The 16,729-nt window shown below is 44.8% G+C and overlaps 1 protein-coding gene across 3 annotated transcripts in view; it reads left to right on the forward strand.

The window, feature by feature from the left end:
• The window catches only part of cadm3 (cell adhesion molecule 3), a 127,538-nt gene that overhangs the window by 78,123 nt on the left and 32,686 nt on the right, over positions 1-16,729 (forward strand). For all 3 annotated transcript variants that reach the window (XM_014141079.2, XM_014141081.2, XM_014141083.2), the window contains exon 4: positions 14,663-14,815. In XM_014141079.2, the coding sequence (XP_013996554.2) occupies positions 14,663-14,815 (153 nt within the window). The remainder of the gene's footprint in view (positions 1-14,662; positions 14,816-16,729) is intronic.

Raw genomic sequence — 16,729 nt, forward strand, 5'->3', positions numbered from 1 at the left:
CAGTGAAGCATGGTGGTCGCAGCATCATGGTGTGGGGATGTTTTTCAAGCGGCAGGGACTAGGAGACTAGTCAGGATCGAGGCAAAGATGAACGGAGCAAAGTACAGAAATGAAAACCTGCTCCAGAGTGCTCAGGATCTCAGACTGGGGTGAAGTTTCACCTTCCAACAGGACAACGACCTTAAGCACACAGTCAAGACAACGCAGGAGTGGCTTCAGGACAAGTCTCTGAATGTCCTTAAGTGGCCAGAGCCCAGACTTGAACCCGATTTAACATCTCTGGAGAGACCTGAAAATAGCTGTGCAGAAACGCTCCCCATCCAACCTGACAGAGCTTGAGAGGATCTGCAGAGAAGAATGGAAGAAACTCCCTAAATACAGATGTGCCAAGCTTGTGGAGTCATACCCAAGAAGACTCGATGCTGTAATCTCCGCCAAAGGTTCTTCAACAAAGTACTGAGTAAAGGGTCTTATTTGTAACTTATTTTGTACACAATGTTTCTGCAACCGTATCTTAAGGCAAAAAAGAGCTTCTGGATATCAGGACAGCGATCACTCACCTCGGATTAGACAAAGATTTTTTCTTCAACAAGCAAGACGCAGAAGACATTCTCCAAATACCCGACAGGGCCGACATCCCCTTTATTTGCAAGAGGAAGCGACGCAGGTACAGCGGTATGCCTGGTCAGGACCCGGAAAAGAGTGGGAAAGCTGCCGTTACCGTCAATACTACTCGCCAACGTGCAATCATTGGACAATAAACTAGACGAGGTACGATCACGAATATCCTACCAACAGGACATCAAAAACTGTAATATGCTATGTTTCACGGAATCGTGGCTGAATGACAACATGGATATTCAGCTAGTGGGATACACGCTGCACCAGCAAGATAGAACAGCACACTCCGGTAAGATGAGGGGGATGGTCTGTGCATATTTGTAAACAACAGCTGGTGCACGAAATCTAAGGAAGTCTCTAAATTTTGCTCGCCTGAAGTAGAGTATATTGTGATAAATTGCAGGCCACACTACTTGCCTAGAGAGTTTTCAGCTATACTTTTCGTGGCTGTTTATTTACCACCACAGACATATGCTGGCACTAAGACCGCGCTCAGTCAGCTGTATAAGGAAATAAGCAAACAGGAAACCACTCACCCAGAGGCGGCTCTCCTAATGGCCAGAGACTTTAATGCAGGAAACTTAAATCAGTTCTACCAAATTTACTGCAACCAGAGGGAAAAAAATTCTAGATCACCTGTAGTCCACACACAGAGACGCGTACAAAACTCTCCCTCGCCCTCCATTTGGTAAATCCGACCACAACTCTATCCTCCTGATTCCTGCTTACAAGCAACAATTAAAGCAGGAAGCACCAGTGACTCGGTCTATAAAAAAGTGGTCAGAGGAAGCAGATGCTAAACTACAGGACTGTTTTGCTATCACAGACCGGAACATGTTCCGGGATTCTTCCGATGGCATTGAGGAGTACACCACATCAGTCACTGGCTTTATCAATAAGTGCATCGAGGACGTCGTCCCCACATTGACTGTACGTACATACCCCAACCAGAATCCATGGATTACAGGCAACATTAACACTGAGCTAAAGGGTAGAGCTGCCGCTTTCAAGGAGCGGGACTCTAACCTGGAAGCTTACAAGAAATCCTGCTATGCCCTGCGACGAACCATCAAACAGGTAAAGCATCAATACAGGGCTAAGATTGAATCATACTATACCGGCTCCCGGCTCCGACGCTCGTCTTATGTGGCAGGGTGTGCAAACTATTACAGAGTACAAAGGGAAGTACAGCCGTGAGCTGCCCAGTGACACGGCCTACCAGACGAGCTAAATCACTTCTATGCTCGCTTCGAGGCAAGCAACACTGAGGCATGCATGAGAGCATCAGCTGTTCTGGACGATTGTGTGATCACTCTCTCCGTAGACGACGTGAGTAAGACCTTTAAACAGGTCAACATACACAAGGCTGCGGGGCCAGACGGATTACCAGGACGTGTGCCCCGGGCATGTGCTGACCAACTGGCAGGGGTCTTCACTGACATTTTCAACAGGTCCCTGATTGAGTCTGTAATACCAACATGTTTCAAGCAGACCACCATAGTCCCTGTGCCCAAGAACACAAAGGCAACCCGCCTAAATGACTACAGACCTGTAGCACTCACGTCTGTAGCCATGAAGTGGCTAACAGGCGGTGACCCGATCCTGTAGGTTCATGCTCTACAACATTCGCAGAGTACGACCCTGCCTCTCACAGGAAGCGGCGCAGGTCCTAATCCAGGCACTTGTCATCTCCCGTCTGGATTACTGCAACTCGCTGTTGGCTGGGCTCCCTGCCTGTGCCATTAAACCCCTACAACTCATCCAGAACGCCGCAGCCCGTCTGGTGTTCAACCTTCCCAAGTTCTCTCACGTCACCCCGCTCCTCCGCTCTCTCCACTGGCTTCCAGTTGAAGCTCGCATCCGCTACAAGACCATGGTGCTTGCCTACGGAGCTGTGAGGGGAACGGCACCTCCGTACCTTCAGGCTCTGATCAGGCCCTACACCCAAACAAGGGCACTGCGTTCATCCACCTCTGGCCTGCTCGCCTCCCTACCTCTGAGGAAGCACAGTTCCCGCTCAGCCCAGTCAAAACTGTTCGCTGCTCTGGCACCCCAATGGTGGAACAAGCTCCCTCACGACGCCAGGACAGCGGAGTCAATCACCACCTTCCGGAGACACCTGAAACCCCACCTCTTTAAGGAATACCTAGGATAGGATAAAGTAATCCTTCTAACCCCCCCCTTAAAAGATTTAGATGCACTATTGTAAAGTGGTTGTTCCACTGGATATCATAAGGTGAATGCACCAATTTGTAAGTCGCTCTGGATAAGAGCGTCTGCTAAATGACTTAAATGTAAATGTAATGAAGTGCTTTGAAAGGTTGGTAATGGCTCACATCAACACCATTATCCCAGAAACCCTAGACCCACTCCAATTTGCATACCACCCAAACAGATCCACAGATGATGCAATCTCTATTGCACTCCACACTTCCCTTTCCCACCTGAAAGAAGAAACACTTATGTGAGAATGCTATTCATTGACTACAGTTCAGCGTTCAACACCGTAGTACCCTCAAAGTTCATCACTAAGCTAAGGATCCTGGGACTAAACACCTCCCTCTGCAACTGGATCCTGGACTTCCTGTCGGGCCGCCCCCAGGTGGTGAGGGTAGGTAGCAACACATCTGCCACGCTGATCCTCAATACTGGAGCTCCCCAGGGGTGCGTGCTCAGTCCCTTCCTGTACTCCCTGTTCACCCATGACTGCATGGCCAGCCACGACTCCAACACCATCATTAAGTTTGCAGATGACACAACAGTGGTAGGCCTGATCACCGCCAATGACGAGACAGCCTATAGGGAGGAGGTCAGAGACCTGGCCGTGTGGTGCCAGAATAACAACCTATCCCTCAACATAACCAAGACTGATTGTGGACTACAGGAAAAGGAGGACCGAGCACGCCCCCATTCTCATCGACGGGGCAGTAGTGGAGCAGGTTGAGAGCTTCAAGTTCCTTGGTGTCCACATCAACAACAAACTAGAATGGTCCAAACACACCAAGACAGTTGTGAAGAGGGCACGACAAAGCCTATTCCCCCTCAGGAAACTGAAAAGATATGACATGGGTCCTGAGATCCTCAAAAGGTTCCACAGCTGCAACATCGAGAGCATCCTGACTGGTTGCATCACTGCCTGGTACGGCAATTGCTCGGCCTCTGACCGCAAGGAACTACAGAGGGTAGTGCGTACGGCCCAGTACATCACTGGGACTAAGCTGCCTGCCATCCAGGACCTCTACACTGGGCGGTGTCAGAGAAAGGCCCTAAAAATTGTCAAAGACCCCACCCACCCCAGTCATAGACTGTTCTCTCTACTACCGCATGGCAAGCGGTACCGGAGTGCCATGTCTAGGACAAAAAGGCTTCTCAACAGTTTTTACCCCCAAGCCATAAGACTCCTGAACAGGTAATCAAATGGCTACCCGGACTATTTGCATTGTGTGCCCCCCCCCCCCAACCCCTCTTTTTACGCTGCTGCTGCTCTCTGTGTATCATATATGCAATGTCACTTTAACTATACATTCATGTACATACTACCTCAATCCGCCTGACTAACCGGTGTCTGTATGTAGCCTCGCTACTTTTATAGCATCGCTACTGTATATAGCCTGTCTTTTTACTGTTGTTTTATTTCTTTACTTACTTACCTATTGTTCACCTAATACCTTTTTTTGCACTATTAGTTAGAGCCTGTAAGTAAGCATTTCACTGTAAGGTCTACACCTGTTGTATTCGGCGCACGTGACAAATAAACTTTGATTTGATTTGAATGCTTATGTAAATGCAATATTTCAATTTTCTATTAGTAATACTTTTGCTAAAATATTGTGTGTAGATTGATGAGCAAAAAAACTATTTAATCAGTTTTAGAACAAGGCTGTTATGTAAGAAAATGTGGAAAAGTCAAGAGGTCTGAAGACTTTCCGAATGCACTGTATCTAGAAACACGACCAAAACAACCAGCTCTCTACTCTGGAGGGAATACTCTTGGAAAATTCAGTCAAGATTTTTTTACCACTCCTACAATACAATGAAAATACAACCGTGACATCACCCCAAGTTGCTGGTGTAACTGTAGGGAGAGCAGCGCTAACCGTAGTCACATATTATATTCATGCCCAGTCCTCAATCATTTCTAGATCGATGTATACACAATATTGGATGATACGCTACAATGTTTGCTCTCTCTGAATCCAGAGAACCCCTCATATACTGGTCCTTGACTCTGATCTCTCTCTGAATCCAGATTGGATTCTGGATTCAGAGAGAGATCAGAGTCAAGGACCAGTAAATACTTTATATAGCTTGATTCAACTATCATGGCTTAATGGACCAGTAACATAACCCACCTCTCTGGCACTCCAGGCAGGCTAGAGCTCAAAGTATTTTAATAATTTGTTGCACCATGGTCGGGGCTGTGACAGTGTTGGAATTTTGGATGACAGTTATTTATTTAATTTGGCAAGTCAGTTAAGAACAAATTCTTATTTACAATGACGGCCTAGGAACAGTGGGTTAACTGCCATGTACAGGGGCAGAACGAAAGATTGTTAGCATGTCAGCTCAGGGACTCGATCTTGCAACCTTTCAGTTACTGGCCCAACACTCTAACCACTAGGCTACCTGCTTCCCCAATTGATCAGCCACATGACCACAGTCACTGTTATAATGGTTAAATTGTTTTGTTTTTAAAAACCACATTTTCTCCTCCTGACTGCAGCTGCTGCAGGGAGGGAGCATTATCTAGGCAACTGAAGACTCATTTGCTACAACACCTTTTGCTTGTTTCAGCAATGAGCAACACAGTTTCATCACCTTTAGTCCAAGGGCCACCCACTAAAAAAAGGCTTCAGAAAAGGTGTTTCGTGACCCAGGAAATGGAACCGCAGCGTTTCAACACCATTTTGTAGATCATTTTATGAACATGTAAAAGGTGCACATTAATTAAATATTATAAATCAAAAGTAAAATGTAGAAATTATAGCTAATTTTAGATCATTTTCCCTAGCAACATTATGAGGCTGCCAACTTATATCTTTGGTTACAATTGTTATACACTTTCTGTTCTTCATGCTTGCAGAAAGCAACATATGTACTGAACTGGTTGCATAATGCTGTTGAATAGTTCTGTTTTCTGGGTCACGGAACAACACATTTTTGGTGGGGGTGGGGTGGGCCCTTGGACTAGTTGTGAGGAGTCCATGTTACCGCAGAAACGGACTCAACCGCATGAATACCTGGTCGTCCCGTCTTACATTTACATTACATTTACGTCATTTAGCAGACGCTCTTATCCAGAGCGACTTACAAATTAGTCTTCAGCCAGCTGTTCGTTATGACAGTTATTTTATTTTCATCCATAACCCTTGGTTACACGATATTACAGTAATTATGCCAGCCCTAACCGTGGTATGTCCTTGTAGCCTATATTATGTTCAGGTCTAGATCAATAACAATACTGTGTAAGTAGACATAGCTGTCATTGTTTCTGAAATGCAATATTCTGCCTCTCACAAATCATATTAATCCCAATAAAGGAGATGGAGGAGAGATTAAGAGAGAGAGATGATGAAAGAGAACGAGAGATGGAGAGAGAGAAAGACAGACAGACAGATAGAGAGAGAGAGAGAAAGAGAGAGAGAAAGAGAGAGAGAGAGAGGCAGATAAAGAGAAAGAGCAAAAGAGAGAGGTGAATAAAGAGAGTTAGAGAGAAAGAATGAGAAAAGGGGAAGGAAAAGTGAATTAGGGAGACGTATAGTTTTCGGGGAGGGTCCGGAGGGAGCAGGGGAGCACACAGAAGCTACATGAAGACAAATTAACAGACCTTGGTTACTGATAAACCATGAAGAGGAAGCACTGGCAGAGACACAGACAGACAGCTGGGATGTTAAGCATACTTTGCAGACACACAGACACTGGCAGAGATAGTCATGCTATGCAGAGAGAAAGACACAGAGACAGAGAGAGAAAAGCCACCGTAGGCAGACCTGGCTCTCAAGAGAAGACAGGCTATGTGCACACTGCCCACAAAATGAGGTGGAAACTGAGCTGCACTTTCTAACCTGCCAAATGTACGACCATATTAGAGAGACATATTTCCTTCAGATTACACAGAGCCACAAAGAATTCGAAAGCAAATCCAATTTTAATAAACTCCCATACCTATTGGGTGAAATACCACAGTGTGCAATCACAGCAGCAAGATTTGTGACCTGTTGCCACAAGAAAAGGGCAACCAGTAAAGAACAAAGAGAGACAGAGAGAGAGGCATGCTGCAGAGAGAGACAAAGAGACAGAGAGAGATACATAGAGACAGAGAGAAGCATGCTGCAGAGACAGAGAGACAGAGAGAGATACATAGAGACAGAGAGAAGCATGCTGCAGAGACAGAGAGAGAGACATAGAGACAGAGAGAAGCATGCTGCAGAGAGAGACAGACAGAGAGAGATACATAGAGACAGAGAGAAGCATGCTGCAGAGACAGAGAGACAGAGAGAGAGACATAGAGACAGAGAGAAGCATGCTGCAGAGACAGAGAGACATAGAGACAGAGAGAGGCATGCTGCAGAGAGAGACAGAGAGAGAGACATAGAGACAGAGAGGCATATTTCAGAGAGAGACATAGAGACAGAGGCATGCTACAGAGAGAGACCGAGACAGCGAGAGGCATGCTTTAGAGAGAGACAGAGAGACAGGGAGAGAGGCATGCTTTAGAGAGAGACATAGAGACAGAGAGACAGAGTGCCATAGAGACAGAAAGAGAGGCATGCTACAGAGAGAGAGACAGAGACAGGGAGAGAGGCATGCTTTAGAGAGAGACATAGAGACAGAGAGCCATAGAGACAGAGAGAGAGGCATGCTTCAGAGAGAGTCATAGAGACAGAGAGAGGCATGCTTCAGAGAGAGACATAGAGACAGAGAGAGGCATGCTTCAGAGAGAGACAGAGACAGAGAGAGAGGCATGCTTCAGAGAGAGACAGAGACAGAGAGAGAAGCATGCTTCAGAGAGAGACAGAGACAGAGAGAGAGGCATGCTTTAGAGAGAGACAGAGAGACAGAGAGAGGCATGCTTCAGAGAGAGACAGAGAGAGAGGCATGCTTCAGAGAGAGACAGAGACAGAGAGAGAGGCATGCTTCAGAGAGAGACAGAGACAGAGAGAGAGGCATGCTTCAGAGAGAGAGACAGAGACAGAGAGAGAGGCATGCTTCAGAGAGAGACAGAGAGAGACAGAGGCATGCTTTAGAGAGAGACAGAGAGACAGAGAGGCATGCTTCAGAGAGAGACAGAGACAGAGAGAGAGGCATGCTTCAGACAGAGACAGAGACAGAGAGAGAGGCATGCTTCAGAGAGAGACAGAGACAGAGAAAGGCATGCTTCAGAGAGAGACAGAGACAGAGAGAGAGGCATGCTTCAGAGAGAGACAGAGACAGAGAGAGAGGCATGCTTCAGAGAGAGACAGAGACAGAGAGAGGCATGCTTTAGAGAGAGACATAGAGACAGAGAGCCATAGAGACAGAGAGAGAGGCATGCTTTAGAGAGAGACAGAGAGAGGCATGCTTCAGAGAGAGACAGAGACAGAGAGAGAGGCATGCTTCAGAGAGAGACAGAGACAGAGAGAGAGGCATGCTTCAGAGAGAGACAGAGACAGAGAGAGGCATGCTTCAAAGAGAGAAAGAGAGACAGAGAGAGAGGCATGCTTCAGAGAGAGACAGAGAGAGAGGCATGCTTCAGAGAGAGACAGAGACAGAGAGAGACACAGAGACAGAGAGAGATAGAGAGAGACAGAGAGAGAGACAGAGACAGAGAGAGAGACACAGAGAGAGACACAGAGACAGAGAGAGACACAGAGACAGAGAGAGAGACAGAGACAGAGAGAGACAGAGAGAGACAGAGAGAGAGACAGAGACAGAGAGAGATGGAGAGAGAGACATGCTACAGAGAGAGACAGAGACAGAGAGAGAGACAGAGAGAGAGACAGAGAGAAAGACAGAGAGAAAGACAGAGACAGAGAGACAGAGAGAGACACAGAGACAGAGAGAGACACAGAGACAGAGAGAGATAGAGAGAGACAGAGAGAGAGACAGAGACAGAGAGAGAGACACAGAGAGAGACAGAAACAGAGACATGTTACAGAGAGAGACAGAGAGACAGAGACAGAGACAGAGAGAGAGACATGCTACAGAGAGAGACATAGAGACAGAGAGAGAGACATGCTACAGAGAGAGACATAGAGACAGAGAGAGAGACATGCTACAGAGAAATACATGCTACAGAGAGAGACATGCTACAGAGAGAGAGACATGCTACAGAGAGAGACAAAGACAGAGACATGCTACAGAGAGAGAGACAGAGAGAGAGACATGCTACAGAGAGAGAGAGAGAGACAGAGAGAGAGACATGCTACAGAGAGACAGAGAGACAGAGAAAGACAGAGAGAGAGACAGAGAGAGAGACATGCTATAGAGAGATGCATATAGACAGAGAGAGACATAGAGACAGAGAGAGACATAGAGAGAGAGACAGAGACAGAGAGAGATATATAGACAGAGAGAGAGACAGAGACAGAGAGAGACATGCTACAGAGAGAGACATAGAGACAGAGACAGAGAGAGAGACAGAGACAGAGAGAGACATGCTACAGAGAGAGACATAGAGACAGAGAGAGACATAGAAACAGAGAGACAGAGACAGAGAGAGACATATAGACAGAGAGAGAGACAGAGACAGAGAGAGACATATAGACAGAGAGAGAGACAGAGAGAGAGACAGAGACAGACATGCTACAGAGAGAGACATAGAGACAGAGAGAGACATAGAGACAGAGAGAGAGACATGCTACAGAGAGAGACATAGAGACAGAGAGAGAGACATGCTACAGAGAGAGACAGAGAGAGACATGCTACAGAGCGAGACAGAGAGAGACATGCTACAGAGAGAGGCATAGAGACAGAGAGAGACATAGAGACAGAGAGAGACATAGAGACAGAGAGAGAGACATGCTACAGAGAGAGACATAGAGACAGAGAGAGAGAGAGAGAGAGACAGAGAGAGACATACAGACAGAGAGAGAGACAGAGACAGAGAGAGAGACATTCTACAGAGAGAGACATGCTACAGAGAGAGACAGAGAGACAGGGAGAGACATAGAGACATAGAGACAGAAAGAGACATGAGACATAGAGACAGAGAGAGACATAGAGACAGAGAGAGAGACATGCTACAGAGAGAGATAGTTGTTGTTATGTGCATCACTTTAATTACAATATAATTATAATCACTTCGCTTTGGCAACATTGACCTTGTCATTCATGCCATTGAAGCATATTGCATTTGAAAGAGAGGGAGACAGACAGACAGACAGACAGACAGACAGACAGACAGACAGACACACACACACACACACACACACACACACACACACACACACACACACACACACACACACACACACACACACACACACACACACACACACACACAGGAAGTCAGATAGACACACACACACACACGTCTGCATCTTAGACAGATACACACAGCGAAAGACAGACAGGTAAACAGAAATACAGAAAAACAGAGTCCGAGAGAGAAATGGGGGAGAGGGAGAGAGAAGTGTGTGCATGAGAGAGAGAAGAGGAGGGAGAGAGAGAGAGAGAGAGAGGAGAGGAGGGAGAGGGAGAGGTGAGAGACAGAAGAGAGTGGGAGAAGAAGAGAGTGCGGGGGAGAGAGGAGAGGAGAGGAGAGGAGAGGAGAGGAGAGGAGAGGAGAGGAGAGGAGAGGAGAGGAGAGGAGAGGAGAGGAGAGGAGAGGAGAGGAGAGGAGAGGAGAGGAGAGGAGAGGAGAGGAGAGGAGAGGAGGGAGGAGAGAGAGAGAGAGAGAGAGAGAGAGAGTGGATTTGAGGGAGGGAGGGAGGGAGGTAGGGAGGGGAGAAGAGGAGAGGAGAGAGAGAGAGGAGGAGGAGAGGAGGGACAAAGGAGGGAGAGAGAGGAGAGAGGAGGGAGAGAGAGAGAGGAGAGAGAGGAGGGAGAGAGAGAGGACAGGAGAGGATAGGAGAGAAGAGGAGAGGAGGAGAGGAGGGAGAGGGGAGAGAGAGAGGAGGGGGAGAGGAGAGAGGGAGAGAGGAGGGAGAGAGAGAGGAGAGGAGAGGAGGGAAAGAGAGGTATGTTTATGTTTGAGAAGAAGAGAGTGGGAGGGAGAGAAGTCGAATGGAATGTGTGACAGAAAAGATGAAAAGGGTGAATGTACTGTATGTATGTACTGTATGTATTTACTGTATGTACTGTGCATATGTACTGTGCATATGTACTGTATGTATTTACTGTATGTACTGTATGTATGTACTGTATGTATTTACTGTATGTACTGTATGTATTTACTGTATGTACTGTATGTAAGTACTGTATGTATTTACTGTATGTACTGTATGTATTTACTCTATGTACTGTTAGTATTTACTGTATTTACTGTATGTATTTACTGTATTTTACGTAAGTACTGTATGTATTTACTGTATTTTATGTAAGTACTGTATGTATTTACTATATGTACTGTATGTGTTTACTGTGTTTACTGTATGTACTGTATATACTGCATGTACTGTATGTATTTACTGTATGTATTGTATTTACTGTATGTACTGTATGTATGTAATGTATTTACTGTATGTATTGTATTTACTGTATTTACTTATTAACTGTATTTACTGTATTGTATTTACTGTATGTATTTACTGTATGTATGTACTGTATGTACTGTATGTATTTGCTGTATGTTTTTACTGTATGTATGTACTATATGTATTTACTGTATTTACGGTATGTGCTGTATTGTATTTACTGTATGTATTTACTGTATTTACGGTATGTACTGTATGTATTTGCTGTATGTATTTACTGTATGTATGTACTATACGTATTTACTGTATTTACGGTATGTGCTGTATTGTATTTACTGTATGTATTTACTGTATGTATTTACTGTATTCACTGTATGTATGTACTGTATATACACTACCGTTCAAAAGTTTGGGGTCACTTAGAAATGTCCTTGTTTTCCATGAAAACATACATGAAATGAGATGCAAAATGAAAGGAAATATATTCAAGACGTTGACAAGGTTATAAATAATGTTTAATTTAAGTAATAATTTTGTCCTTCAAACTTTTCTTTCATCAAAGAATCCTCCATTTGCAGCAATTACAGTCTTGCAGACCTTTGGCATTCTAGTTGTCAATTTGTTGAAGTAATCTGAAGAGATTTCACCCCATGCTTCCTGAAGCACCTCCCACAAGTTGGATTGTCTTGATGGGCACTTCTTATGTACCACACGGTCAAGCTGCTCCCACAACAGCTCAATAGGGTTGAGATCCGGTGACTGTGCTGGCCACTCCATTATAGACAGAATACCAGCTGACTGCTTCTTCCCTAAATAGTTATTGCATAGTTTGGAGCTGTGCTTTGGGTCATTGTCCTGTTGTAGGAGGAAATTGGCTCCAATTAAGCGCCATCCACAGGTTATGGCATGGCACTGCAAAATGGAGTGATAGTCTTCCTTCTTCAAGATCCCTTTTACCCTGTACAAATCCCCCACTTTACCACCACCAAAGCACCCCCAGACCATAACATTGCCTCCACCATGCTAGACAGATGGCGTCAAGCACTCTTCCAGCATCTTTTCATTTTTTCTGCGTCTCACAAAAGTTCTTCTTTGTGATCCGAACACCTCAAACTTAGATTTGTCTGTCCATAGCACTTTTATCCAATCTTCCTCTATCCAGTGTCTGTTCTTTTGCCCATCTTAATCTTTTATTTTTATTGGCCAGTCTGAGATATGGCTTTTTTTTTGCAACTCTGCCTAGAAGGCCAGCATCCCAGAGTCGCCTCTTCACTGTTGATGTTGAGACCGGTGTTTTCGGGTACTATTTAATGAAGTTTCCAGTTGAGGCTAGGCCACTCCAGGACCTTAATGTGCTTCTTCTTGAGCCACTCCTTTGTTGCCTTGGCCGTGTGTATTGGGTCATTGTCATGCTGGAATACCCATCCACGACCCATTTTCAATGCCCTGGCTGAGGGAAGGAGGTTCTCACCCAAGATTTGACGGTACATGGCCCCGTCCATCGTCCCTTTGATGCGGTGAAGTTGTCCTGTCCTTGCGGGCACTGCAGGATTTCAGTCCTTCACGGCGTAGTGTGTTACCAATTGTTTTCTTGGTGACTATGGTCCCAGCTACCTTGAGATCATTGACAAGATCCTCCCGTGTAGTTCTGGGCTGATTCCTCACCGTTCTCATGATCATTGCAACTCCACGAGGTGAGATCTTGCATGGAGCCCCAGGCCGAGGGAGATTGACAGTTCTTTTGTGTTTCTTCCATTTGCGAATAATCGCACCAACTTTTGTCACCTTCTCACCAAGCTGCTCGGCGATAGTCTTGTAGCCCATTCCAGCCTTGTGTAGGTCTACAATCTTGTCCCTGACATCCTTGGAGAGCTCTTTGGTCTTGGCCATGGTGGAGAGTTTGGAATCTGATTGATTGATTGCTTCTGTGGACAGGTGTCTTTTATACAGGTAACAAACTGAGATTAGGAGCACTCCCTTTAAGAGTGTGCTCCTAATCTCAGCTTGTTACCTGTATAAAAGATACCTGGGAGCCAGAAATCTTTCTGAATGAGAGGGGGTCAAATACTTATTTCCCTCATTAAAATGCAAATCAATTTATAACATTTTTGACATGCGTTTTTCTGGATTTTTTTGTTGTTATTCTGTCTCTCACTGTTCAAATAAACCTACCATTAAAATTATAGACTGATCATTTCTTTGTCAGTGGGCAAGCGTACAAAATCAGCAGGGGATCAAATACTTTTTTACCTCACTGTACTGTATTTACTGTATGTACTGTGTGTATTTACTGTATGCACTGTATGTATATACTGTATTTACTGTATTTACTGTATGCACTGTATGTATATACTGTATTTACTGTATGTACCGTGTGTATTTACTGTATGTACTGTATGTATATACTGTATTTACTGTATGTACGGTGTGTATATACTGTATTTACTGTATGTACGGTGTGTATTTACTGTATGTGCTGTAGGTATGTACTGTATTTACTGTTTGTACTGTGTGTATGTACTGTGTGTATTTACCATATGTACTGTATGTATGTAATTTATGTACTGTATGTATTTACTGTATGTATGTACTGTGTGTGTTTACTATATGTACTGTGTGTATTTACTATATGTATTTGCTGTATGTAATGTATGTATGTACTGTATGTACTGTTTGTATTTACTGTATGTAATGTGTGTATGTACTGTGTGTATGTACTGTTAGTACTGTATGTATTTGCTGTTAGTACTGTTTGTACTGTATGTACTGTATGTATTTACTGTATATACTGTATGTATTTACTGTATGTACTGTGTGTATGTACTGCAGGTACTGTATGTATTTACTGTATGTATGTACTGTATGTACTGTGTGTATATACTGTATGTACTGTGTTTATGTACTGTAGGTACTGTATGTATTGACTGTATGTATGTATTGTGTGTATGTACTGTATGTACTGTATGTATGTACTGTATGTACTGTATGTATTTACTGTATGTATGTACTGTATGTACTGTGTGTACTGTATGTATTTACTGTATGTACTGTGTGTGTGTTCCAAGATTCAGACAGACGGTTATGAGCCCAGACACAGTCATATCAGATTACATATAGAGGTCAAAGCTATCATGCGTAGATACAATGTGTTTCCTACCATTTCATCATCCTCCCATAACCTACAGTGATCAGTGCTCCATTCTCCTTCAGCTGGCTGTGTGTGCTTCCCTGCCTGCTGCTTGGGTGATGACAAAGGGTTTATGCCTCTTCTTCTTCTGCCCCCTTATTCTATTTTCCTCTACCCTGTCTGCCTTGTCCCTTCCCCTTTCTCCCCCTCTCCCTCATGTTCTCCCTCCCTCTGTCCCTCCCCTCTCTCCCCCCTCCCCTCCCCTCTCTCCCCCCTCCCCTCTCTCTCTCTCTCCCAGCTCTGAGAGATAACCGTATCCAGCTCCACCGTTCTACAGGCACAGAGCTGTCCATCACCATCGGAAATGTGCAGCTGTCAGACGAAGGAGAATACACCTGCTCTATCTTCACAATGCCTGTCCGCACTGCCCGCGCCACCGTCACCGTGCTAGGTGTGTGCATGTGTTGTGTGTGTGTGTGTGTGTGTTGTATGTGTGTGTGTGTGTTGTATGTGTGTGTGTGTGTGTTGTATGTATGTGTGTGTGTGTGTGTGTGTGTGTGTGTGTGTGTGTGTGTGTGTGTGTGTGTGTGTGTGTGTGTGTGTGTGCTTCTGTATTAAGTATTACCATTCTGTATTATGCATTAACATATTCAATTCCAGATCTTCCGGCGGTATGTTTACTTGGTACAGTAGTGGAGGACTGTATGTAGATTTCTTTGTCTGAGTGTTGGTAGCATACAGTATCTATATGTGTATGCAATCTACATTGCATTAGTGTGTATGTCTGCAGGTATTGCAGAATATTGCATGTTGTCTGTTGTTTGTATAACCTTCTGAGTGCCTTTCCACTAGATGTTGGAACATTGCTGCAGGGACTTGCTTCAATTCAGCCACAAGAGCATTAGTGAGGTCGGGCACTGATGTTGGGCGATTAGGCCTGGCTCACAGTCGGTGTTCCCAATTCATGCCAAAGGTGTTCGATGGGGTTGAAGTCAGGGCTCTGTGCAGGCCAGTCAAGTTCTTCCACACCAATCTCAACAAACCGTTTTTGTATGGACCTCGCTTTGTGCACGGGGTCATTGTCATGCTGAAACAGGAAAGGGCCTTCCCCAAACTGTTTCCTCAAAGTTGGAAGCAAAGAATTGTCTAGAATGGCATTGTATGCTGTAGCGTTAAGATTTCCCTTCACTGGAAGTAAGGGCCATAGCCCGAACCATGAAAAACAGCCCCAGACCATTATTCCACATCCACCAAACTTTACAGTTGGCACTATGCATTGGGGCAGGTAGCGTTCTCCTGGCATCCACCAAATCCAGATTCATCCGTCGGACTGCCAGATGGTGAAGCATGATTTATCACTCCAGAGAACGCGTTTCCACTGCTCCAGAGTCCAATGGCAACAAGCTTTACACCACTCCAGCCGATGCTTGGTATTCCTCATGGTGATCTTAGGCTTGTGTGCGGCTGCTCGGCCATGGAAGCCCATTTCATGAAGCTCCCTACAAACAGTTATTGTGCTGACATTGATTCCAGAGGCAGTTTTTAGCTTGGTAGTGAGTGGTGCAACCGAGGACAGACAATTTTTACACGCTATGTGCTTCAGCACTCGGCTGTCCTGTTCTGTGAGCTTGTGGGACCTACCACTTTGCGGCTGAGCCGTTGTTGCTTCTAGACGTTTCCATTTCACAGCATTTACAGTTGACTGGGTCAGCTCTAGCAGGGCAGAAATTTGACGAACTGAGTTGTTGGAAAGGTGGCATCCTATGACGATGCCACGTTGAAAGTCCGTGAGCTCTTCAGTACGGGCCATTCTACTGTCAATGTTTGTCTATGGAGATTACATGGCTGTGTGCTCGATTTTATACACTAGCCGAATCCACCAATCTGAAGTGTTGTCCACATACTTTTGCATCTATAGTGTATATTCATGTTTTTGAATATTTATATTCTGTATATTTTTATTCTTCTTTTCACTCTGTCATTTAGGTCATTATTGTGGAGTCACTACAATGTTGTTGATCCATCCTCAGTTTTCTCCCATCACAGACATTGAACTCTGTAGCTGTTTTAAAGTCACCAATGGCCTCATGGTGACAACCCAGTTTCCTTCCTGTCCTGCAGCTCAGTTCAGAAGAACAACTGTATCTTTGATGTATCTGGGTGGTTTAATACATCATCCACAGCATACATATTATCTTGACCATGCTTAAAGATAATCAATGTTTGATTTGTAATTGTTACCCATTTACCAATCACTGCCTTTCTTTATGAGGCTTTTCGAAAAGCTCCCTGGTCTTTGTAGTTGAATCTGTGCTTGAAGTTCAATACTTGACTGAGGGATCTTACAGATGTTGTATGGGGGACA

The sequence above is a fragment of the Salmo salar genome, chromosome ssa14 (genome assembly GCF_905237065.1).
Source record: "Salmo salar chromosome ssa14, Ssal_v3.1, whole genome shotgun sequence".
Taxonomy (NCBI): Eukaryota; Metazoa; Chordata; class Actinopteri; order Salmoniformes; family Salmonidae; genus Salmo; species Salmo salar.